The sequence below is a fragment of the Zonotrichia leucophrys genome, chromosome 1 (assembly GCF_028769735.1).
Source record: "Zonotrichia leucophrys gambelii isolate GWCS_2022_RI chromosome 1, RI_Zleu_2.0, whole genome shotgun sequence".
Classification (NCBI taxonomy): domain Eukaryota; kingdom Metazoa; phylum Chordata; class Aves; order Passeriformes; family Passerellidae; genus Zonotrichia; species Zonotrichia leucophrys.
The window spans coordinates 43,172,276-43,196,411 of record NC_088169.1 but is presented as its reverse complement, the minus strand read 5'-3'; the positions used below and the strand labels follow the sequence as shown (position 1 = coordinate 43,196,411).

The window sequence follows — 24,136 nt, the reverse complement described above, 5'->3', positions numbered from 1 at the left end:
TCTAAATTTTATTAAATTATTTTATTATTTTATATCTTTCTGCTGAGTTTAGGATTGACGCTTAATTTCATATTGTATTTATTTTATATCCCTGTTGAATCTGTAAATAGCATTATAACCCTTGAAGTCAAGCAAGATGTGAGTTTTAGTTTTGTTAATAATATTACAAATTTTGCTTCTCTCACAGTGCAGAGAAATGGCATTAAGGAGCAAATGCACTTTCATAATAGTAGATATGTATGTTTGCGCACAAAAGTACACAAAGAGAAGACACTCATTACACTTTTAAACTTTGCAGAAAATTAGGACTATAAAGCAATTAAGCACACAAAATCTCTTCAACTTTCATGTTCTTTCCTAGTATCTGTTTACAAGAGATTCAGTTGCATTTTGCTGTTGGTCATGTGCCATTAAGGAGGCATATATTTTAAAAACACTTCTGTGTCTTCTTGGTGATGGACCTACTTTGTCTGATTTTTGCAAAAAAGGAATTATCTACTGGATTGTATTAATTTATCTGCAGACATGTCAGAAACTGAATATTTATAATGGATTTCAACACAGTTCCCTGAGGAAAAACTGCCTGGCAAAGCATCATGCATCAGACTAAATGTGCATGTAAGGTAGATTTTCTATTCCTTAAAAAGTCTACTCTGATACATAAAATTCCCTGGCTGTGAAGAATATGCCACAGGTTTATCAACAAGGGAGCTTGTTCCCTCATCTTTAGTATTAGAATGCTCATTAGGTAATTCCAAGATTTCAGTATTACTTTAATTCACCAGGTGGCTAACTAAGGTCATCAGCAAACAAGTTGAAATACACTGGGTTTAGCCTTGTGCATATTTTGATAAAATGTTTAGCCAAAATCTATTTTTCACTATACTCAGGGACAATCTAAGTGGCCACAATGGGTTTTGGGTTTTTTTTTTCCAACTAAGTTGTGAAAGTCTTTGTCCAACTGTTTGAATGAATCACCAAGAGGATGGTGATCAGATATATAATTCTTGTCTGTGTTTAATTTGAACGGGGAATAAGCTGCAACTCAACTGAGATGTGTTTTGAAATAGTTCCCTAAGTATAAAACACTTGTGAAACAAGACAGCAATTTTCTGTGTGGATAAAGGACAAAGGAAAAAGGCTGGAGGGTAAGAAGGGGAATCTTGCCATGGTAGGATGCCTGATATAGGAAGACTAGGATGACCAAGAAGTACAAAATAGGGCAGAAGTCACTGAGGCCTGTTAAGACCAGTGAGCTGCTTTTCAGACCTCTTCCTTTGTCCTCACCTGTACTTTAATCTCTACCTCTCTGAAAGGACATTTGTTCCTCTGGGAAAAGACTGTTTGGTCTTGAAGATGTTCACATCACTCTCTTGTTTGTTGGAGGCTACAGGAATGATGTAATTTACAGGTCAATGGGTTTTGGGCAGACATTTGGCCTTATAGACCTTTAATCACAATGCTACAGTATTTTGTGGCCAGGAAATATTTCCACATCTAGCTCCTGTTTTCCTGGCACTAGAGAAGGACAGTGCTAAAGGGAGGCATTTTATGTCATCTTCTCTGCCTTGTTCATGAAGGGGAACAACCTTCCTAAACTTGCCTGTTAACATCTTGATAGCTCCAAAAGCACTCTGGCCACATGGTTAAAAGTAATCATCCTAAGACTTGGTCCTGGGAGCTTCTGGTAGAACAAATATGCCATTTTGCTAATTAGCAAAATACACAGTGATTCAATTTGTAGGTGTCTTTAACAATGAAAAAGTACAGTTTAGAGACTCTCTGAATTCTTGGATGTATTAAGGGGTTTTTGAGTTTGAAATTATTTTTGCTCAAGTGAATATCAAGACTACATGCACAGAATGAACTAAATTCACAGTGAGACTAAGAGCAACAATAGAACTCCCACATGGATATCTAAATTATTGAACACAAAGAAGAATGTTTTGCAACTTTGATTAGGGAATTGTTAATCAGGCCCATAATAGAATGTAGGTCAAAAACCAATTAAAGGAACCTGACTAGAATTTATGATTAGGCAACCATTAAAAACACTGAGTATTAAAAAAAAATTAAAAGAGGGAATAGATCCACAAATATGAATTCTTTTTTTTCTTGAGCTCTGGATACAATGTGACAGTTTGAGCATCAATAAAGCAGTTAAGTTAGCGATCAATTACTAACTTCAGGAACTGAGAAATTGTTTGGCTGATAAAAAGCATATTCAGCCTTTGACAAATACTTGGCTGTCACTATCATTTATTTGAAATACCACTGTAGCAACCCGAGCTCTGGCTTTTATTTTTTATATCTTGCAAACAAATAAACTGTGTATGGTGGTTTTAGTCAGGCTTTGAAGTTCAATCTGTTCTGGCAAGGAAGTGGAACTTCACAAATACTAAAAAACCAGTTCCTGCTGTTACTTACCCTGCAGAACCATTCTCTTATCCAAAAGTCTTGCAAAACAAAGGAGCAGTCGAATCTCTAGTAAAGTTTTGTAAAACTGCAAAAGTGTGACAATAAAAGAACATAGCAACAACTCCAGTGCTTCAAAGTGCACAAAAATTCCAAAGAAATATATATTTATCTGATTTTTGATCAACAAAATAAAAGTGTTTGGCATACTTCTTCATCCCATCTCCATTTGAATCTCCAACAGTAATAATTTCATTATATTACGACCTTCTTTCAAATAATGTTTTGTCAGTCAAATCTGACAGTGTATGCATAAAGTAAGTAAAATTCCATCTTTAAAATTTAACAAACACCATCCATTTCACTTAAAAAGAAACAAACAAACAAACCAAAACCCTTTTTTTTGTTGTTTATTGAAAGGTTTTTGTGGGAAAAAAATCAAAGACAAAAGTAGCATTTGATATTAGAAGAGTATTAAAGTGGGAACATTCTTTTCAATTAAGTTTCAGATTTAATTCAGATTAAGAAATCTCAAATCGAAGTGAGACGATGTGATTGCCATGCATGCCCTCTACTCAGTTTAACAGGATTACTTATATTGATATGCTCATGTTCTGAAGAGAAGACTTCAGAGGAAACTAAAGGAATAAGGTGAGTATTGGAAGAATTTCAGAGTACAATCTATGTCTTGCCTCTTTCAGTGTAGTATGTTTATTCTTTCATAAAAATCCAATTACAAAGGTTGACAGTGTTGTCCCCACATAGATATATTTTGGAAGTAAATGTATGAAACTTCAAGAAAAGTTATGTTTCCTAAAGAAATAAATATATTAATAGGAAGAGAGATATTATGAAGGCAAAAGGGGAAGAAGTGCACGTCTATATTTTAAAAACAATTTTGATGATAAGATACAGTATTTCTGTTACTAATTTTTAATAGATACCTGTATACATTTATTCTCCAAATAGAAACCTGAGATATTATGAATAGACATGTGCTTTGTTGAAATAGTTCAGGGACCAAATCAAACCATCTGTAGAAGGTACAGCTTCAAATGAGCTTTTTGGGAAGAAATGATAGCAGTAATTTTGGACACAGCCTTGCAAACACCTTCACAAGGTCTGAAATCAGGGTAGCACAAGTGCTTATAATTTGCACATTATAAACAAGGAGAACAAGAGTGATATAAATGGTCTGCTTTATCAAGAATAGAGTAGCCTGGAAGGTAAACGAGGGGATTAACAGCATTTGAGCATGATGGATACAGCACATGAGTTTTTTCCTTGAAGATGGAAGAAAATCACATTTTTTGTGATCTCCATTCATAGCATCTAGCCCTGGACTGCCTCTGACTCGAAAAATTACAATTATCATTTGTGTGTACTGTTTTTAATAAGGGAATATGAATACTCTCCTGTAGCTTGCCACAGTGAGATTTTTTCACAACATGAAACTGAGGGCAGAGTAGACATGTGAGGGGTGTTCTGGACATGGCATGAGACATTGGAACAGCTGAAGTTGCAAAGAATGCTATAATGGTGTTGGAAGACTGGCAATGGTGCCAGGATACCAGCTTTGACCAAAACTGCCCATAGATGCTAATGTCTGCCAAATAGAATCCCTTGAACTGTGCCTGAAGTGTTGCCCAAAGCATGATCAGAAGGACCAGGACTAAGCCAGGAACTTTTTCAGAGTCCCTGCTTGATGTTCCTCCTTCCTCTTTTATATATGAGTACAGACATGACTAAAGGGGCCAGGGCTAGTCTCAAGGAGTTGATCCTTCAGGCTCCCCTTTAGATGAATGAAGAAAGAGTTAATAACTTCTACAATAGTTTTCTATTCTGAGTCTCTAGAATTGTCTGTCTTTCCTTATTGACTGTTAGAAATGGTATTTGCGTATATTTTTTCACCTCTCTGAAATGTCCTCAAGATGTATGCAAATTATAAATGTAAAAAACATTATGACATTGACAAACTTAATTTAATTTTTTCATACAAATCACATGGGAATAAGTAGATTTTATAATATACCCTATTTTACCTTGAGGGAAGCAGGACTATATTTACACTTTTGGCTAGTTCAACTGTTAGAACTAGCAGGCTAAATTTCAAGGAAGCTGTTTATTATTTATACCATGTTTCAAACCACTTACCTATATTATCAATACAGCTATGATGCCTAGGACTATTCTGTTTAGGAGATGCCCAAGTTATTAGACATGGTCTAGAGTTTGGGCATGACACTTCCAGAAATTTATGTAAATCAAAGTAAGGGATGTAGAAAGAGAATATGCTCCACACAATATAGGATGAGAGATGTCTATGTGTATCTAAGAAGCTCCTGGTATTTGGTTTCTTTTTCATAAATATTAAATAGGTCTTAATAAGCTTGAAAATAGTCAGTTGCCATTTTAGTTTTCCCCTGTGGTGACTATGAACTTTCTTTTATATTCCTCCAGGGACACAGATGGAAGCCATATGGACACCCTAGAATCTCTAAAATTTCACTTAAAACCTATTCTTAGGCAACTGAACTCACTATTGGATTAATTTGATTTACAATTAGAATTTTATAGGAGATGTCAAACAGACCATAGCAAGCACCAGCTCAGAAAATCAGCCATACATCTCCATTGATCTTTCTTCACATACATGAGTTAACCAAGAGAAATGTTTTGGTTACAACCTCCTGGCCACATATGTAAATTTTCAAATGAGATTTTGGCTGCCTTTAACCTTGTAATAAAATTAAAGCTGTCGAGTCACACAGAACTCTATTGTTTTTCATTTTAATATATTAACACAGAATCACATAATTGTTAGGATTGGAAGAGAGCTCTGGAGATCATCCAGTCCAAAACCTCTGCCAAGGCAGGGTCACCCAGAGCAGGAGACACAGGAATGCATCCAGGGAGGTTCTGAATATCTCCAGAGAGGAAGACTCGGTGACCCACAGAGGCTTGGCAGCCTATTCCAGTGTTCTTCCACCCTCAAACTAAAGAATTTTTTCCTCATTTGAAATTAGACTTTTGTTTTAGTTCATGGCCATTGTCCCTCATCCTGTTGCTGGTTGCCACTGAAAAGAGTCTGGCACCATCCTCTTGGCACACCCATTTGAGATATTTATGTGCATTGATGAGATCCTCTCTCAGTTTTCTCTTCTATAGACTAAACAGGCCCAGCTCCTTCAGTCTCTCCTCATAAGAGAGGCTCCAGACCTCTCATCATCTTTGTGGTCTCCAATGGACCCTCTCCAGTAGTTCTTTTTCTCTCTTGTATTGAGGATCACCAGAACTGGACACAGCACTCCAGATGCGGCCTCACTAGGGCTGGGTAGAGGGCCAGGATCATCTCCCTGGATCTGCCTACCACACTCTTCCCAATGTATCCCAGGATACCTCTGGCCTTCCTGGCCAGAAGACCACACTGCCAATTAATTGCTCACTTGTCATCCACCAGGACTCCCAGGTCCTTCCCCGCAAAGCTGCTCTCTAGGAGGACAACCCCCAACCTGTACTGGCACTTGGGGTTATCCCTCCCCAGGTGCAGGATCCTACCCTTGCCCAGTATTTATCCCTGGGGAATGCAGGTGACTACAAGACTCCAACAAAATCCTACTCCACTGATCACAGCCCTCTGAGCTCTGCCATTTAGCCAGTTCTCAGTCCATCTCTCTGTCCATCTAACCCAAACTTCCTGAGCTTACTTATGAGGATGTTGTGGGAGACAATGTCATAAGCCTTGCTGAAATCAAGGCAGACAACATCCACTGCTCTGTCTTTGTTGACCCATCCTGCCATGTTACCATAAAAAGCTATGAGATTGGTCAGCATGATTTCCCCTTCCTGAATGCATGCTGGCTACTCCAATGACCTTCTTTTCCTCATCCTTGGTCATGACCTTCAGAATGATCTGCTCAATCACTTTTTCAGGGATGGGGGTGACAACGACTGCTCAGTATCCTCCTTGCCCTTCTTGGAGATGACATTGGCCTTCCTCTATTCATTGGGTACTTCTCCCATTCTCCATGATTTTTCAAAGATTTGGTGAGCTGCAGAGAAACATCTGCCAGCTCCTTCAGCAGCCATGGGTGCATCCTATCAGGGCCCATGGATATATGGATGTTTAGTCTGCCTAGCCAACCCATAACACAAACCCTACAACCAGGGGGCATTCTTCCTTTCTCCAGTCTTCTTCTCTTACCTCTGAGATCTGGGATTCATGAGGACTGAGCTCAGCAGTTAAGACTGCGGCAAAGAAGGTACTCAGTAATTCTGCCTTCTTGTATCCTCCCTTACCAGGACGTCCGCATGATTCAGCAGCAGCCCGGCATTTTCCTCAATCTTCCTTTTGCTGCTGATGTTCTTGTAGAAGTCCTTCTTCCTGTCCTTGATGTCCTCTGCCAGACTCTATTCCAAGTGGGCCTTGGTCTTCCTCATCATATCCCTGCATATTCTGACAGTGCTCAATATTCCTCACACATGGTCTCTCCTGTTTCCCACATCCCATAAATTTCTTTCTTCTGTTTGAGATTGACTAGAAGTTCCCTATTCATCCATGAAGGTCTCCTGCCCCCTTTGCTTCATTCCTTGATCATTGGGATACACTGGTCCTGATCTTGGAGGAAATGGTGCCTAAATAATAACCAGCTCTCTTGGATCTCTTTCTCTTCTAGAGCCCTAGCACAAGGGATCCCTCTGGGTAGGTCTTTGAAGAGACCAAGCCAGCTCTCTGTAAATGTCGGTATCTAGTCCCAGCTATTGCTTGGCTTCCTCCAAGCAGGATCCTGAGTTCCACCACCTCATGGTCACAATAGCCAGGACTGTCTCAATCACCACTCTTCAACCAGTCCCTCCTGGCTTGTTGGTATAAGACCCAGCAACACACCTCTCCTCACTGGTGCCTTTACCACTTGCACCAAAAAGTTTTCTTCAGTAATCTGCAGGAATTTCCTGAGTGTCAAGCCTTGTTGTCCCTCCAACAAATATGAGAGGGGTTCATGTCCCCCAGGAGAACCAGGGCCCATGAACACAAAGCAAATTCCAGCTGTCCACAGAAAGCCTCATCAACCTCCTCCTCCTGATCAGCTGGACTGCAGTGAAAACCCACAAAAGTTGTCACCCTTATTTCTTAGGACGTCCTTTAATTCTTACCTATAAGCTGTTATCTCCTTCATCTGTGCCTGGGTAGAGCATTCCAGTTGTTCTCTGATACAAAGAGCAGCTCTACCACTTCACCTCATGACAAGCTCTTTTTAGAAAGTATATGGCCATCCATGGCAGTATGGATGAAAGTATATGGCCCCCCAGCCACCTGAGCTCTCCCATGTCTCTGCAATTCTGCCTCACACAGATTTGTAGTTCTTCTTGTTTATTCCCCATGCAGCCTGCATTTGTGTGCAGTCATTTCAGGCAGATAATGAAAGCATGAAGGTTCCCTAGAAGGAATGTAAGAGGAACAGCAAAAATGGTTTTGCTCTCTGAATTCTTTACCACGCCATTCTTCTGTACCTTCCTTAATTTACTCAGTTTGTTATTATTACTATTACCTCCTTCAGCTTTCTCGACAGCTGCATTTTTGTTGTTCAGTAGGTATTTGAGTACATATAATTACCTCTAAGAATCCACAAATTACCTTTCTGCTTTTACTAACTATTTTTAAAAGTCAGCTCAAAGATTTTTGTAAGTGTTCTGGACTATATGTGTGGCTTTTTCAGAAATAATTATACTCCCTTTTGGAGGTATTACTCCCTTTTTAGACAGCATGGTCTGAATAGATAAATTGCTAGTGAGGCCTCTAACTGTCACAGTGTGCATAGGCTAAAGAGAAGGTTGCAAGGAAGAAATCATCTGATTCAATGGGACTGAAATTTTTAATTCTCAGTAAAGATACATAGGTCCGTTGATTCACTGAATTATTATGCAGAAAAAATACAAAGCCAAGGCACAAGTAATTAAAATTCCTGTGTCTTCAGTGAAGAAAGCAATGAGAAAATTTCTGATTCCTTACCACACACTTATTCTTACAAAAAAGAACCCGTACAATTATAACATAACCTTGAAAAATCAATAAGTAAAATTTATTTTATATTAAAAAATATAGGATACAATACCTACAACATTTCTGTTGCAATAAATTAGAGGCAGAAAATTTTGATGTAAGATTTGCTTATCAATAGCTATTTCTGCTTTAATTTTCAAGTTGATGCTGCTATAGAGACACAACCACTATTTTAAAGCAATTTAATTTGCAGATCATATGCACATATCTTCTGAAGTCTGTCTGTAGCAAGACTGCTTGCTCAGTTAGCTCCATCAGATGGTGCACATTGAATCTGCCTTATCCTGCTCACTTCCTCACCTACAAACAGGGAAAAGAGAGAGGCCTTTTTACTTCTTAGGCCAATATGTATGATCGTGTCTAGATTTGTTAATGTAGAAAGGAGGGAACTGAGCCAGAAAGTTTCTCTGGTGCCTATGAGTGAACCCAGAGAAATATTGCCTATTACGCTTGCCTCATGTGCATGCTTAGAAAAATTAATATTTTGGATGTAACATATGCACATGAACAAACACAAAAGGTCAAGTATACATCTGGCAAATGGAAGTAATGTAAATTCAGCAGCTTGGATCCATCTAAATAATCTGTAACTTGGGGATACTTTGTTAAAAAAATATCCTTTCTCCTCAGTGTTATGGAAACTCCCAAGTCACAGTGTAGTACTATTCTACGGATTCTTAAGCTTTGCATTTTCTAAGCAGATAGACACCTGAAAAGAAAAGCAGATAGGAAAAAAAAAAAAGAAAATCAGATAGACATCTCTAAGCCTTGAAATAATTGCAGAGGCATTTAATCAAAATTTCTTAGCCATGAAGCATATGAACAGAACACTACCTATCTGCTTTAATGTCATTACTCATACCTGTCCTGTTTGCCTTACTGTACTTAAAAGCAACATGCTGTAAAAATAATGATTCTGATTCTGGCTGATGTATGGTATGCTCTATGTGTGCTTTAATAATATACATTCTGTGGTAAGCTGTAGTGTTAGAAACATGCAGTGAACAGCTATGATCCTTGTCTGAAGTTGGTAAGGTCTGACACAAACACCAGCTGTAGGCAGCCCATGTGGAACCAGGACTTTAACCATTTAAACAAGAGTAAGAATTGCTTCCTTTTTGTAGCATTGCAGAGCTAATGCTAATATACACCTGTCTGTCCCATGATTATGCTCACATCTTCATCAGTGTTGAGTCACCCCTCTTCTGCATTCTTTTTTTCTGGAATTGAAGTGCACATCCTTGCAGCACTGTTATGCTACCTCCCCCTGAACATATACACATTTATACGTCTTTTTTCCCCCATGAAAATTTAAATAGCTGTACATAACAACATGCACACCAACATGTGCCTATGAGCCATGGCACATGCATTTACAAGGCAGAAACGGAAAAGCTATTGAGTCCACATAGCCTTAGAAAAATTGTTGTATAAGACAGGAGATAAAAAAAAGTGTAGGCTGTTTTGTAGATGTAATTTTTCACATCATCCCACAGATTGCTTACCTAATAATTTTTTCAATATATATACAGTATATATTAAAAATCTGTTAATTGTTTTTAAGATGTTATTGCAATGGTTAGGATAAATCACTTAAACTCTCAGGTTTTTAACTGCTGAAGATGTGATAATAATAATCAGAGTATCAGAGTATTCTTTTACTCTAATTCTTGTTTTGTTTGGTCTTCTTTTTTTTTTTTTTTCAAGGAAGCTTCCACCACTTGCATATAATAACCACAGAATTTTATTTCTTTCTCCAGTACATTGTTTAAACTCATTCATTTTTTTAAGAGTGAGTAGTGTCCCCGTCATAAAACAAGCTTTGGGCTGCTTTTGAGTACCCTGGGGTTATCTGCCTGTGTTTAGATGCATGAATCCCACCTGTGACATCAAAACACTTGCCCTATTTAGCCAGAAACTAAAAAAGCATGTGTCAAAAGAATCTCATAAGAATCAGCTATAGAGTCTACCAGTTTCCTAATTTTAACAAAAGCACAGTTTTTCTTCAAAGGGAATTGATCTTATGGCACTGAGCTTGTAGGCATATTATATTTACTTTTAAGTGTTCTTCAATGAAATATCTTATTGACTTGAAAGGTTTTATCTGGCAAATTAGTCTTGCTCTATTTCTGAAAGATTCTCTTATAAAGTCTTGTGGTTTTCATGGAAAACAAACAGGAAAAATATTTCAAGTTATCTTTATGCATATTAGACTGACACCTTTGCTTTAAATGCTAGATCAAGGCTGTTTGATGTCCAACCCTCATGTAGCCACAACCAATCTGACTGTGCTTTCAAGGGACCCACTGATAGTAAGATGAGAATCCCACACTGCTGCTCTTCAGAAGCTGAGGAGGGATAGCATATTGTTGAGAAAAATGAAGCATTGTTGAGTGCAGAAGAGTTCACACAGTCTGATGATGCACAATCCCTGCACAGGCAGCACTCTGAGGACTCCAGACCCCATGACAGCTAATTGCCTTTCTGAGAGAGCATTCCTGGGCATCTAGCCTTCAGATATTCCTTCTTTCTGCTGTAAGTTTAAGTTTGAACAAGCATATCTTAAGAGATCATGATCATATTTTTTTAAAAAGACACATTTGATTTTCAATGGATGGAAACTTTTTGTTATTTTGTCTGATATGACATAATACTGGTTCCCTTACTTGCTTAAAAATTACAGAAACATAATCACAGAATGGTTGAGGTTGGAATGGACCTCTGGAGATCTTTTGGACCAACCCACCTGCTCAAGCAGGGCTATTTAAAGATGCTTGCCCAGGACCCTGTACAGACAGATTCTGAATACCTTCACAACCTCTCTGGGAAGTCTATGACGGGTATTAGTCACCCTCACAACCCAAAAACATTTTCTGATTTCATTGCCTCTGCTCCTGTCACTGGCACCACTGAAAAAATTAATCAGATCCAGCTACAGGCCTTCTATTCTCTAGTCTATACAGTCTCAGATCTCTCAGCCTTTATTCACAGAGGAATATTCCAGCCTCTTTGGCATCATCTTCATGGCCCTTTGCTGGACTGCCTTGTTTTGTCCATGGCTTGTACTGGGAACCCCAGAACTGCAAACAGGACTTCAGGTGTGGCTGCACAGTGCTGAGTATAAGGGCAGGATCACCTTCCTTAACCTGCTTCCTTATCACTCATGCTAAGGCAGCCCACCATACCGTTGGCCTTCTTTGCCACAAGGACGCATTCCTAGTTCATGTTTAGCCTAATGGCAGAAGGACACCGAGGTCCTTTTCTGCCAAGCTGCTTTCTGGTTGTTCCAGCATGTGCCAGTTGTTCCTCCCCAGGTGCAGGACTTAGTGCTTTCCCTTGCTGAACTCTATGAGGTTCCTGTTCCAATTTCTCCATCCTGTCTAAGTCCCTCTGGCTGGCAGTGTGTGTCTCTGATAAACTGGCACCTCCAACTAGTCTGATGTCATTAGCAAACTTGCTGAGCATTCACTCTTACCCATCTTCTGCATCACTAAGGATGTCACACAGGACTGCACCCAGTATTGTCCCCTGGTGAACACCACTCTAAATGGACTTTGTACTGCCAATCACCAGTGTTCAGACCCAGCCACGAGGTCACTTTTCAGTCTGTCTCAGTGTCTCCTTGTCCAGCCAGTACATAAACAGCCTCTTTATGCACATCTCGTGGTGGACAGTGTCAATGATCTAACTGAAGTCCAAGTAGTATCCACCACTTTCCCCTCATCTACCAGGCCAATCACTTCATCATAGAAGTTTGTCAAGTTGGTCAAGCATGACTTAAACTTGAAGAATCCACAATGACCACTCTTGATGATTTTCCTTTTGTTAATGTGCCTGGAAATGGTTTCCAGAATTATCTACTACATCATCTTCCCTGGGAACAAGGTGAGGCTTACCAGTCTGAGTTCCTTGAGTCCTCCTTCTGCCCTTTCTTGAAGGAGGTAATATTTAATTTTCTCCAATCTTTGGGCAAAATACATTTTTGGATCTGGACCCAAATAAATGTACTCTGTATTGTCTTACTAGAATATAATTCTCAGTGCAGCATGGTCAGACACTAAAATAACATAAAGGTTAATATTTTGTAGGCATCATTTTATCATAAGTGAAATTTTGGTTTGGTGTGTTAATTTGCATTTCAATACTTCTCTTGTTACTATGTTTCCAAATTATTATCTGCATGTGGTTCTGTGTCACTCAATACATTATAAAAAATTCTGAAAATAGATACATTTAGAAAGTGCTGTAGTGTATTTTTATCTATGAAAACTACACTTTATTTATTTTTGTAATTAAAGCTGTATAAAAAACAAAGTTAATATATAGTCCTTGTGCAGTACAAGCCAAGATTTATTCTTGCAAATGTCTACATATGTGTTTAGTAATACTTGCATGAGAATAAATATTTATCGAGTACTCTGGATTATTTTAAGGATAAATTAAAATTTGTCTTTCCAAAAATGTAGGTTCTGAAACAGCCTTCACATAAAATTAGCAGAACAACAAAGGCAGTTTGTTTTAAAAGAGTCTTAATGCTTTTCAGATTGACTAATGTAATTGCAGGCATATAAAGTACAGAACTCAACCATTCAGGACATGTCCTTTGCTTTTATTTAGTAGATTTGTCCACATATAGGGTAAATAGGTTTATCTTTGTAAGTGTTTGTGAGATCAGAGATTTAATACTCATTGTATAGTTCATTTTTAAGAAGCCTTCTGTCTTAACTTAAAAACTAACTTTAAAAATTTGTCCTTCCTGATGTATGTAGAGATTCTCTGTCATCACATCTTTTAAAACACTTTTCAAACTACTTCAAAAAAGAAAGTATATAAAAGGTTAACACAATACTTATTTTTAGCTTCACATTCCTGTGAAAAAATGGCAGTTTGACTGTATTCATTGTGATTTGAAACCAGATAAATAATAAATAGTTCAAGTGATAATTACCTTATTTCAATATTTACAGAAAACTGGCACTTCATCATAATCAAAGCACATTGAGAATTGTCTTATTATCTACACAAGTGCCTGGTTTCTATAAATATTGAAATTTGGTAATTATCTCTAGCTCTATTTCTTCCTTATCTACTTTTCAGAATGGAGCAAATAGAAATATCATTTACTTATTAGCATTTTCCAAATGCGTATCTGGTTTCTTTTTAATGAGAGTGCATATGTAAGGAAAGCTAATTGCAAAATAAGGTCAATGAAATGGAATGGAATATCTTTGTATCAGAGGCATCCAAAAGAATGGGTTAAGAACTTCTTATTCAAATAGCTAGATTTAGCCTGAGTCCATTTCTAAAAGGTAAAACCTCTTCAATGAGACCCATCTTGACAAAAAGGAGTGATTGATATACATGTATCATGAAATGAACCCCCTTATTTTTATCTCTAGCACATATTGAGCCAGGTTGCACAGAGCCATTCAGTGTGCTTTACTGAGTCAAGCAAAAAGATGACATTTCCCCAGCTTGTTATCCCTTATAAGACCCTGTGGGACAGGGCAGACAGGACCTGACTGGGCCTATAAGTTGCAATTGTGTTTTCCCCTATGCTGGTTTATGATCACACTGATCTGTACCCCAAATTATCAAGAGGTATTTGTCTGTAATAGAAATTTATAGAAATCTGTTAAATTCTCATCCTTCACAACACAAACTCAAGTAATGGAATGTTCTGAAAGAATTTTTGTATGGTCTTAAGGGAGCCACTCACAACTTGAAAACAGGGTACAGGTTACTCCACATCAGTATTAGGTGCAGTTAGTTACAGTTAACTTCAAAATCTCTTTTTTTGTCACTGTACTTGGACACACTCTGGAGACAAGTTCTAGTCTGGAGGGATCTTTAGACATATCTGTATCAGGGCCTGTGAACAGGCTCAAACACTGTCCAGTGACTGTCTATATAACTTAATTATTTAATTGCTCCTCATCAGGTTTGGTTCATGTTTGCACACTCCTACACATGCTGGGGCAAAACATGTAGAGAATGCTTCTGAGAGTAATTTAGATTGTTTATTTACAGCTTTATGTACTTGTTATCCATATTCATTTTTGTTCTTCTCAAACTAGATGCACTGACCACTAAAATTTTTAATGAGATTGATTGGATGGGACTCACGTTATCTTCCCTGCCAGGTGACTTTATTATCTTAGCATAACTGAACTGAAACCAGGAGTCTTTTTTTGAAAGAATATAGTAGAATGAAAACAATTAATCTGTATGTAGATGTCAATGACTCATAATATGTATTTTGAGAGTGGATAAGGTTAATCCCACCCTTCCCTGTTTTCTTTGCTTCTTCTTTTAATCTTTTATTCTCATTATGATATATAAAATTGTTAGAGATGAACACCCTTCACATCCTTCAAAAAATTCTTGTTCATCTGCCTTATAGGGCAGTTCAGTTAATCTGTACTTCTCAAATTTTTCCAACCCCTAAAGCAGAATCACTTGAAATAAAAGAAGTATCTGATCCTTTTTACCACCTTTCACCATACAGATACCATAAAAGAACTGTAATGTTGTTAAAGCACTGCTGATGTTAAGGCAGTTCAGCATGAAATGATGCCATAATTATGACCACACAAAATAACACTAATTCCCTTCCTTCTTTAGGATTCAAGTACCTACTGACTTAGATAAGAGAAATGTGCATTTTTGGCATTTATTGTATCTTTCCATTAGAAAGAGCAATGTTGGTAAAAACCCCATTATTCATAACTTAGTGATACCTAGCCAGTCCAAGATGTCAAAAGAGATAAAAATCTGTGGAGTTATTTTCCCAAATCCCTGTCATAGTGAAAATTAATTCTAAGTTCTTATGCAAATATTGTACTGGTGAAACTGGTAACAAAATTGTTTTGGTATCCCCTTGCTGTCATTTAATTTTAAGTCTTCTACTGTGGGAAGGCTGAGAGGAAAGCTACTTCCCTGATTATTCCATATATTACAGAAGATAAATACTAATACTAGTCCCTGTGCACTTTTCAGCAACAGGAAAGCTATGAAATTCCTACATTTTCTTCAGTGGCCTTTGAGGCAGGAAGAATGAAATCAGGAAGACATAATTTCAACTTAATATATGATGAGCAAAATCAGAGGTGCAATTTATAAAAGGAAACCAGCAGTGAAGAACACAAAGGGTGCTCTTTGTATAAGCAACTCCCGCTATTAAAAATTACTTAAATATATAAAACCAGTAATATATCAGGTCTAGGATAGTTTAATAAGTAATAGGGCTGAAAAAATCAGCACTATGAAAAAGAATACATAATAAATTTTTGCAATACCTCTTTTGTATAAGTAAATCTGTGATTTTTAGTCTCAAATTATATGTAAAGCAATGAAGCCTTTCTTTTTCTCTTTGCCTTGTTGCACCTTTTAACTCACTGTACCAGAGACACACATAAAGCAGGCTCTAGACAAAAAGCATAAGATGAAAAATAACATGAAAACCCAACTCACTCAGTAATGTTACATCTTGCATACAACAAACATAGTAACATATTGTATAGCATGTGCCCCTCTCTGTACTCCTACAAGTTCCTCACTCTTAATTCTGACACATTCTTGTCAAGCAGTGGCAAAAGCTGCCCTGGCAGACAAATGTCTCTACAGATCCTTCTAAGAGAGGCCTCACAAAGAGCATCTCAACCCTTCAAGGGCTTGGGCAGAACAAAGATCTGTCTCTCCACCACGCCAGGCAATCCTATCACAGAAATATAGTCCTGAAATCCAGTTCCTGAAATTCTGCATCCACCTTAATCCACAAAAGGCTTTTCCAGGCCTGCTAATACGCAATATCTATAGCAAAGTGTAAAAGCCATAAATTACGATGTCTCATAAAAAGAGACACGAACTTGTGGGTGTATTCAGCAAAGTCACCTAATAAAAGGTGACATATTCCAGATTTCTATATAGTTTTCCAATGTTCTCAAGGCAGCTTTATAAATGTGGTTTTATTACTTTGGCAAGTGAAGACTGTATGTTCAAATAAAGAACATTGCAAACATTATGTGTTTTCATAAGGAATCAGAAGGAAGTATGCCAGAGCATCTTGACATCAGAATCTCAAAATTTAACAACATGATATGTATCCTTCAGAAATGGAAAATTGGACTCTTACTATGAAACTGATGACAAAAATTTCTTTTCAAAGTACAACTGCACTATCTTCCTGCTACAAATAATTTAAAAATGTGTTCTAAGCTTCATATTTAATATTTTTAAAACAAGGAGTATCAATTTCAAACAATTTTGCCATTTTAAAATGTTACACAAGACGAAGTCTTGATTTAACTGCAGAAGATGAAAGGCTTAAATCAGAAACAGATATATCAAAGTGTATTAAAGGCTTGTCTGTCAATGACTCAGGAAAAATTAGTACATTATAAGCATGCATAACTTACAACAGGTTAACAGGTTAGAAAGGAATAATTTTCACATATTAACTACTGCTAATGCATTCTCTTTATTTAAAAGATGCATATTTCATTATAAATGCCTTACTGAATTATGAGATGGCTTTTATATCTCTTTATTTCATTTTGAGCATGTTAAGGTTTATTGTATCCTAACAGCAAGTACCACAATGATCCTTACTTCATTTTCAGAAAATGTTTTCATTACACTGCTTCATTACATTGCTTCTAAGAATATTTAAAGTATCTACAATAAATTTTGAAATATGAAAATACATTTTATGTTATCACATTGGGATTTTGTGTCAAACAAAGGTGCATTTTTGATGTTTAGAATTATAGTTTTTATGGGTTTGTCTATTTTTCTATCCATGTGCAAATGTACACCTGTTACTAGTACTGTAACTGATGTGTGGAGGACTGGCTGAAGGGCAGAATCCAAAGGGCTGTAGTGAGAGGGGCTACATCTGGCTGGTGACCAGCTGCCAGTGGCATTCCTCAGAGCTCAGTTCTGGGGCCAGTCCTCTTCAATCAGCAATCTGGATGCAGGACAATGGAATATGCCATTAGGAAGTTTTCTGACAACACCAAACTGGGAGCTCCTGTTGGCATCCTTGAGGGACAAAAGGTCTTGCAAGGGTGATCTGCATACATTGGAGCATCAGCATGAAATCTAACAAATCCATATGCTGGATTCTGTACCTAGGACAGAGTAAGGCTGGGCAAAAGTAAAATTTGGGAGAACAGAGGCTTGAGGCCTTCTGTATGCAGCACTGGTACAGCCTCACCCAGAGTGCTGTGTGAGTGCTGAGCCCCACAATTTAAGAAGGATATTGAACTCCTTCAATGTGTAGAGAAGAGGGCAGCAGTTCTGCTGAAAGGACTGGAAGTCATGTCCTGTGAGGAGTGGCTGAGGACTTTGGGCTTGTCTAGTTTGGAGAAGGGAGGCTGAGGGGCCAATACTTCCCCCTACCTTCTTGGGGAGGCACAGTGGAGAGGGAGGAGCTGATCTCTCCTCCCTAGGATGAGATGATAGAATGTGTGGGAATGGTAAACCCTGGAAAAAGCATCCTAGACAATCCTGGGCAATGCCCCACTGATTAGGAGATGCCCTTCTCAGCATTCTTGGTCAACCTTGAAATGCTCAGGTAGTTGAACTAAAGGGTTGTTGTAACTTCCTGTCAAATTGGAACTATTCCATTCATCTATTATGCTACTCTATAAATGAATGAAAATACAGCTGATACTGCTGATAAGTGTAGAGACTGACCACATCATCATCAGGGAAACACACAGGATGTGTTTAAGTTGCTTAAACATTTGAGATGCTTTCCCACGTGCTGCCAAGCCTCCAGCTGTGAGTCCAGAAGAATACAGCTCTGTTGTAGGTCTAGCATAATGTCTGTCATGTCTGAGAAAATGCCTCTGGGTACTTAAAATGGCATGATATCCTTTGGCCTATGTATCTGAATAGCCCACTCATTGAATCATTCCCTTACACCTCATGGAGGTATTCCTTGAGTCTGTTGAATGTGGTGGTAATTTAGACACATATAGCTCAGGTGTAAACATCTGACTCTTAATAGTAGGGCAGGTTGAATCTCATGCCCTGCTTACCACTGAGTGATTTCCCTATGATTGTACTCTTTCATGTCACCTAGAGTTGAAGTCAGAAGATGTTTGATTTCTTTGCCCCATAAATATGAGGTTATCATTAATTTCTCAAATGCCTAAAATACATTTGACTGAAAATTTGGCTGAGTAAGAGTGATTACCTGTATTAGACTACAAATTTTTATCCCTAAAGCAATCCTATAGGTATAAGGTGATTTGAAGACAACTCTAGGTGAAACAGTACCCTCAAGACAATTCAAAAGGGAGAAGAAAATGAGTTTTATTATTTTGTTTTCAATAAATGCCTCTATTGTCTTAATTCTTTGTTCATAGCTGTCTTGTTAGGTTTTGGAGATTTTAGCATCACAGTGCAATTGAAACTAGGACATCAAAAAAGATTAACCAAAGATTAAGTTGGCACAAGAGTTTTTTCTGACATGTACTAAAAGTAAATGCCCAGAGAAAAAAACCCAACAGCATATGGTAATACTTCTTCAAGCCTACAAGATTTCCTGAGGCAGAAAAGGTTTGTATGGATTTTTCTGACATGAATTTTTCTAGTCTTCCTACAAGCCCATTTACATTTTTATCATCCACAATACTTTGTGTCAAGGTGATACACAGTCTATCTGTAACCATGTTTTGAACCTGACAGCTGACAGCTTCATTTGATGCCTACTACTGCCTTTGCTGTCAAGGGGCAGTGAACAACAGATCAGTTTTCTACATGCTCTATCATTTCCCCCTCAGTCATTTCTTCTTCAAGCAGAAGAGTCCCTGACTACTTATTTATTCCTTGTAAAGACACTGTCACATACTTCTCATATTCTTTGTTGTCCTTCTTTTAACCTTATCCAGTTCCTCTCTATCATTTTGTTTTCTGGGTACTTAGAGTACAGACAGTAGGCAAAATGCTTTATGCAGCTTTATAATAACATTGTCCATTTTTTAATTCTATGCTTCATTTCTAAAAACTCAGTAGTTATCGCTACTGAGATTCACCTAATATCTTAATGATTTTCTCTGGTCTAACTTCAGGATCATTTCTTTGACTGATAAAAATTTACTCAAAATTAAAAAGGGAAAGTGATTCTTTGCCACAAACATCACCTTATATTTACCTACACTGGCTGCATTTTGCTAGCTATTTTCTTCCCTAATCCCCTAAAATGCTTTCTTGGATCCTTCATAGTTGACCCCAGTCTTCACTATATCAAATGTCTTAGTAATACCAATATTTTCACTTTACTTTTCACCTCTTTTCCAGGAAATTTGTGGATGTTTTGTATGATATGGGGCCCAACACAAAGTCTTATGGCATATCATTGCTGTTCTTGTCCCACAGTGATAATTGTCCATTTACTGCCATTTTCTCATTCTCTTTTTGAACCACCTTTATATATTTACCAAGATCTGTTAGTCTGTACCTTACCTAATAAACTTTTGTGATACACATAGTGAGACAGATCTCTTTCAGCACTTGCTTGTTATAACCCCATACAGTCAGTTGAGACAACATAGGGGTAAAATTCTGTGTATATTCACCTCTAAGAAGTGAGACTAGGTGATAAAATATCTTTCTTGGTCCACAGCTCAGTGAAACTGTGAAGACAGCTGCCATCTGAGAATGAAGAAGAATGTGAAGAGCATGAACACAGGGGATTCTGTGGCTAGACTGTATTTATAAACTAACAAGCTCATAAAAGTATTACAACTAGTACGTTTTAATATTAAAATGCAATAAAAACATACTGAATCCTCACATTTTCCCCACATGTCCCAGAAGGCTTTCTACAGAATGAATACAAGAACAGCTATGAATCAAGTATAATTCTGGCTGCAATAAATAAGATCAACGAGCAGCCCTAAGGGTAGCTGCAGCACAGTAGTTTACCATCTTTTTTATTAGTTATATAAACAGCCTCAAGATATTTTGTCATGTGGTATCCCCCTGGCATCTTTAAAAAACCTGAAACCTTTTAATCTGCCTGTAAAAGCTTGTAATGTGTAGCTCAGTCTTGCAGCCCTGTGCCTTATCTCCATGTACAGCAAAGGCTAATTTGTCCCCTTTAAGCCTTTCTCTGCAACCTGATGCTCTCTTAATCACCCACTGAAACTCTGCTCTGTTTATCCTCTTTTACAGAGACAGGTGCAAAGGATTTTATTAATGCAATACCTTCTTAAGTGGTTTAGTTTATCCCTTACTATTGATCCAATGGTTTAAATCCATTAAGAGGGTGTGAATGGACACTTTTATTCTTGCCTTAACAGAATCCATTCCAGAAAAAAATCAGACATAGTATTCTGTCCTCTTCTACACCATTTTTTCTCTCTAAAACCTGAGACCAAAATCAGATTACAGAACATCTAGGTGCTATGTATTTTGGTTGACATTTGTTTTTCTGTCTGTTAATCTCCAAGCAATTTATTCAGATTTTAAAAGTTCATATATAACATCTTTGTAATAATATTCAGCTTTTAAATATGACTGCATACTAAATACCTGCTGAACTTTTCATACAGGCTGTATGTAACACAAGCCATGGACATACTGGAGAGTCTGCACTGAAGGGCTACAAAGGTGATTAAAGGTCAGAAGTGTCTCATTTGTGAGGAAAGTCAGAGACAGCTAGACTGCTCATCCTGGAGAAGAGAACCCTCAGTGGAAATGCCATCAATGTGTACAAAAGCCTGAAGGGAGGGTGTGAAAAGAACAGAGACAGGCTTTCTTCAGTGGTGCCCAGTGACAGGACCAGAGTCAGTGGGCAGAAAGAGAAACTCAGGAGATTCCCTCTGAACACCAGGAAATAATTTTGATGATGAGGGTGATTGATCAATCACTTGCACAGCTTGCCTACATAGGTTGTGCATTCTCCATTTTTGGAGATCTTCGAAAGCCTCCTGAGCAGGTCCTGGGCAACAATCTCTTAGCAGCTCAGCTTGAGAAAAGGATTGGTCCAGATGGCCTCCATTAGTCCCTTCCAACCTTAATCTTTTTTAATTCTGTGAAAGGGTAACTGAAAATTCAGTCTTTTGTAATCTGAGCACGTAAAATTTTTTTGCGAACGCTCAGAGATCCCATTAATTCAAGATAACACTAATTTTTATCAGTCTGGAGAAGCCTTTGTGGTTTCCACATGAGTTATTATACATAGCAGAGTCAATCCAAACTTTTAGTGCGCTCTGCCCTGGAAAGAAATGCAATGATAGCTTCCTGCCATGAGCATTTTAGCAGCTAAAGTAAACAAGCATAGTAAGAGATGACATTAAACAAGACAGGTGTAATTTTTCTTTGACTTTTTAGTACCAATAAATAACAGTAATGAGGTTTTGAGTAGTATCTAACCCCTTTCATGCTTAGCCATGGAAAACACCAAGTCTTCATGACAATGGCAGTAGAACTAGAAAAGCACACCGTCTCCATTAACAAGACCTCAGGGATGCAGGCTGGTTCACTGCCTTTCTTGATGACTTTTTAAGCAGTTATTCCAGCATGACTGTCAAAGAATGAGGCATCTATATGTGTAAAGAAAGAGTGTTTGGAACCAGTCAGGCTATTCTAGTGAAAAGCAATATTAAATTAGCAGCCAAGAAAAATACTAGTGTGCTACTTATGTGTAAAGAAAGAGTGTTTAGAACCATTCAGGCTATTCTAGTGAAAAGCAATATTAAATTAGCAGCCAAGAAAAATACTAGTGTGCTACTTATGGATTCAGTGGAGATGGATGGGATGTGTGCCTGTTTGCATAACAGAGATACATTTGTTAAAGTAAAACAATTCACATACACAGCAGTAGGGGAATAGTTCTACCATAAAATATCTATGGTTTGTAAGCTATCTATCTTTTAAAATATGTAAATTTGCTCTTTAGAGATGAAAATCTTGTTCTTTACCTAAGTTTCATATTTACCTAAGTTTTCTGTGAGTTTTAAAATTTTGCTTGCTCTATAAGGAATTTAGCAACATCCACGTTATATTTCTCAGAAAAAAAAAAGTACTATTTCCACTGAAGGAGTAGTACTCCCTTCCTGTAAGACAAGAAGAAGTTTGCAGTCTCTTGCACTTTAGTACCTGCTCTCAGTGAGGTTATTATGCTGCTATTGGCTCTGCAACAAAGTGAAACCTGGTTAAGTATGAAATAGTTCACTTTAGCTTGTGTGGTGGGCCTAGATTTCTGAAAGACAATATGGTGGTATTTTACATTCCTGCTGTCTTCAGGAGCTCTGTTATTTAAAATCCTCTCGACATCTTTCAGTTTTACAGATGAAATAACCATATATTTATACAAGTGTTCGCAATACCAGAAAATAGAATGGCCTTCAAGTATGAACAGAAGAAACTCAATAAGATGGGGGACAGGTTTTGTGGATTTATTCTTCTTTCCTCTTTCCCCTTGCATCTTCTCACCTTGCAGTCTGGTTAATGTCAGTGTGAGCTGACAACAAACAAATGACACATACCTGCTGCCATGCAGTCACCGCGTGCCAGCTGACTGCAGCTGGTGCCAGCTCTAACTGAAGGCAGAAGAAAGAATCCTTCCAGCCTATTTCTCCTTAAAGGATGGGGTTTCTGTCCTGTGAGGATTCAAGTACTTTAAGCAAAGTCCAAAATGCTACAAAAAATGTTTTCAAAGACATTGCAAATATGAGTCATTAATAGTCACAGAATGAAACATGTGAAGGCTTATGCATGAAGGAGATAGTAAAAAGGATTAGGGAGGAAGCACAGGTTGTTTTTCTTTCTCTCTCAATATCCTTTTTCTCAGGTTTCCACTTGTAACTCCTGCAGTAATTTTTTAGGGTGCTGACAAGGCAGTGCTGGCGGAACTCTATGAAATCTTTTTTCACTAATGCAGAAACCGAACATTATATCTGCTCTTTTTTTTACCAGATGTCAAGGGTATTTGGTTATGCTCCCAACTATTGGAATTGGAGGGGTTACTGTCTAGTGTAATTGCTGCCTTCCTCCACTCTATTATTGCTGCCAGTTTCTACTGAGCCAAATCAATGCTGACAGCTGGCCAGATGCTTCTTGTGCCAGTCAGCAGGATTCTGGTCTCAAAAGAGCATCTGGTTATAAGGAAATTTTGCAGCAAACTATATAGTCAATCTCGTTTTCTAAAAATATCAACATAAACACTGAAAAAAAGTATTTTGTAGCTTCACTAATACATTGTGTTTTTAAATGTGGGGGTGAGCACTCAGCTTTTTCACTACAGATTCTATTTATATCGCATTAATGGAGACTAGTAAAAGCTGAATTTTTTTCTGAATAAGCTATGTATGCCATATCTATTACAGTCTGTGCAGTCCATAGACTCAAAAGTAACTGCCTAAAGTGTAAGCCAACAGTGCAGAACCCATTTTCTCTAGTATTTGTTTCATGAGGTCACAAGTTATTTTGATTTGGAAGAGCTTTGGGACATGGACTCTTCAGATGACTTTGACATTTTATCTACTACCATATAAATGGCAAATAATAGGAGGGTTTGGTTTTTTTGCTGACCAGAGCAGTTAGAAAAGTACAACACTTTCCATAGAAGGCATCATTGTGGTCTCATGCACTTTTTTAGACAAACCTGTATTCCTTTTCTTACAGCTTATTTTCACTTTACTC

General features: G+C 37.7%; 1 protein-coding gene across 7 annotated transcripts in view; it reads left to right on the top strand.

The window, feature by feature from the left end:
* The window catches only part of GPC5 (glypican 5), a 593,323-nt gene that overhangs the window by 467,673 nt on the left and 101,514 nt on the right, over nt 1-24,136 (top strand). Inside the window, exon 8 of one of the 7 annotated variants that reach the window (XM_064712838.1) lies at nt 20,112-20,145. The exons of the other annotated variants lie outside the window; for them this stretch is intronic. Within the exon in view, the coding sequence (XP_064568908.1) occupies nt 20,112-20,119 (8 nt within the window). The 3' untranslated portion in view covers nt 20,120-20,145. Of the gene's footprint in view, nt 1-20,111; nt 20,146-24,136 lie in introns of those variants that run through there. 7 annotated transcript variants of the gene reach the window in all.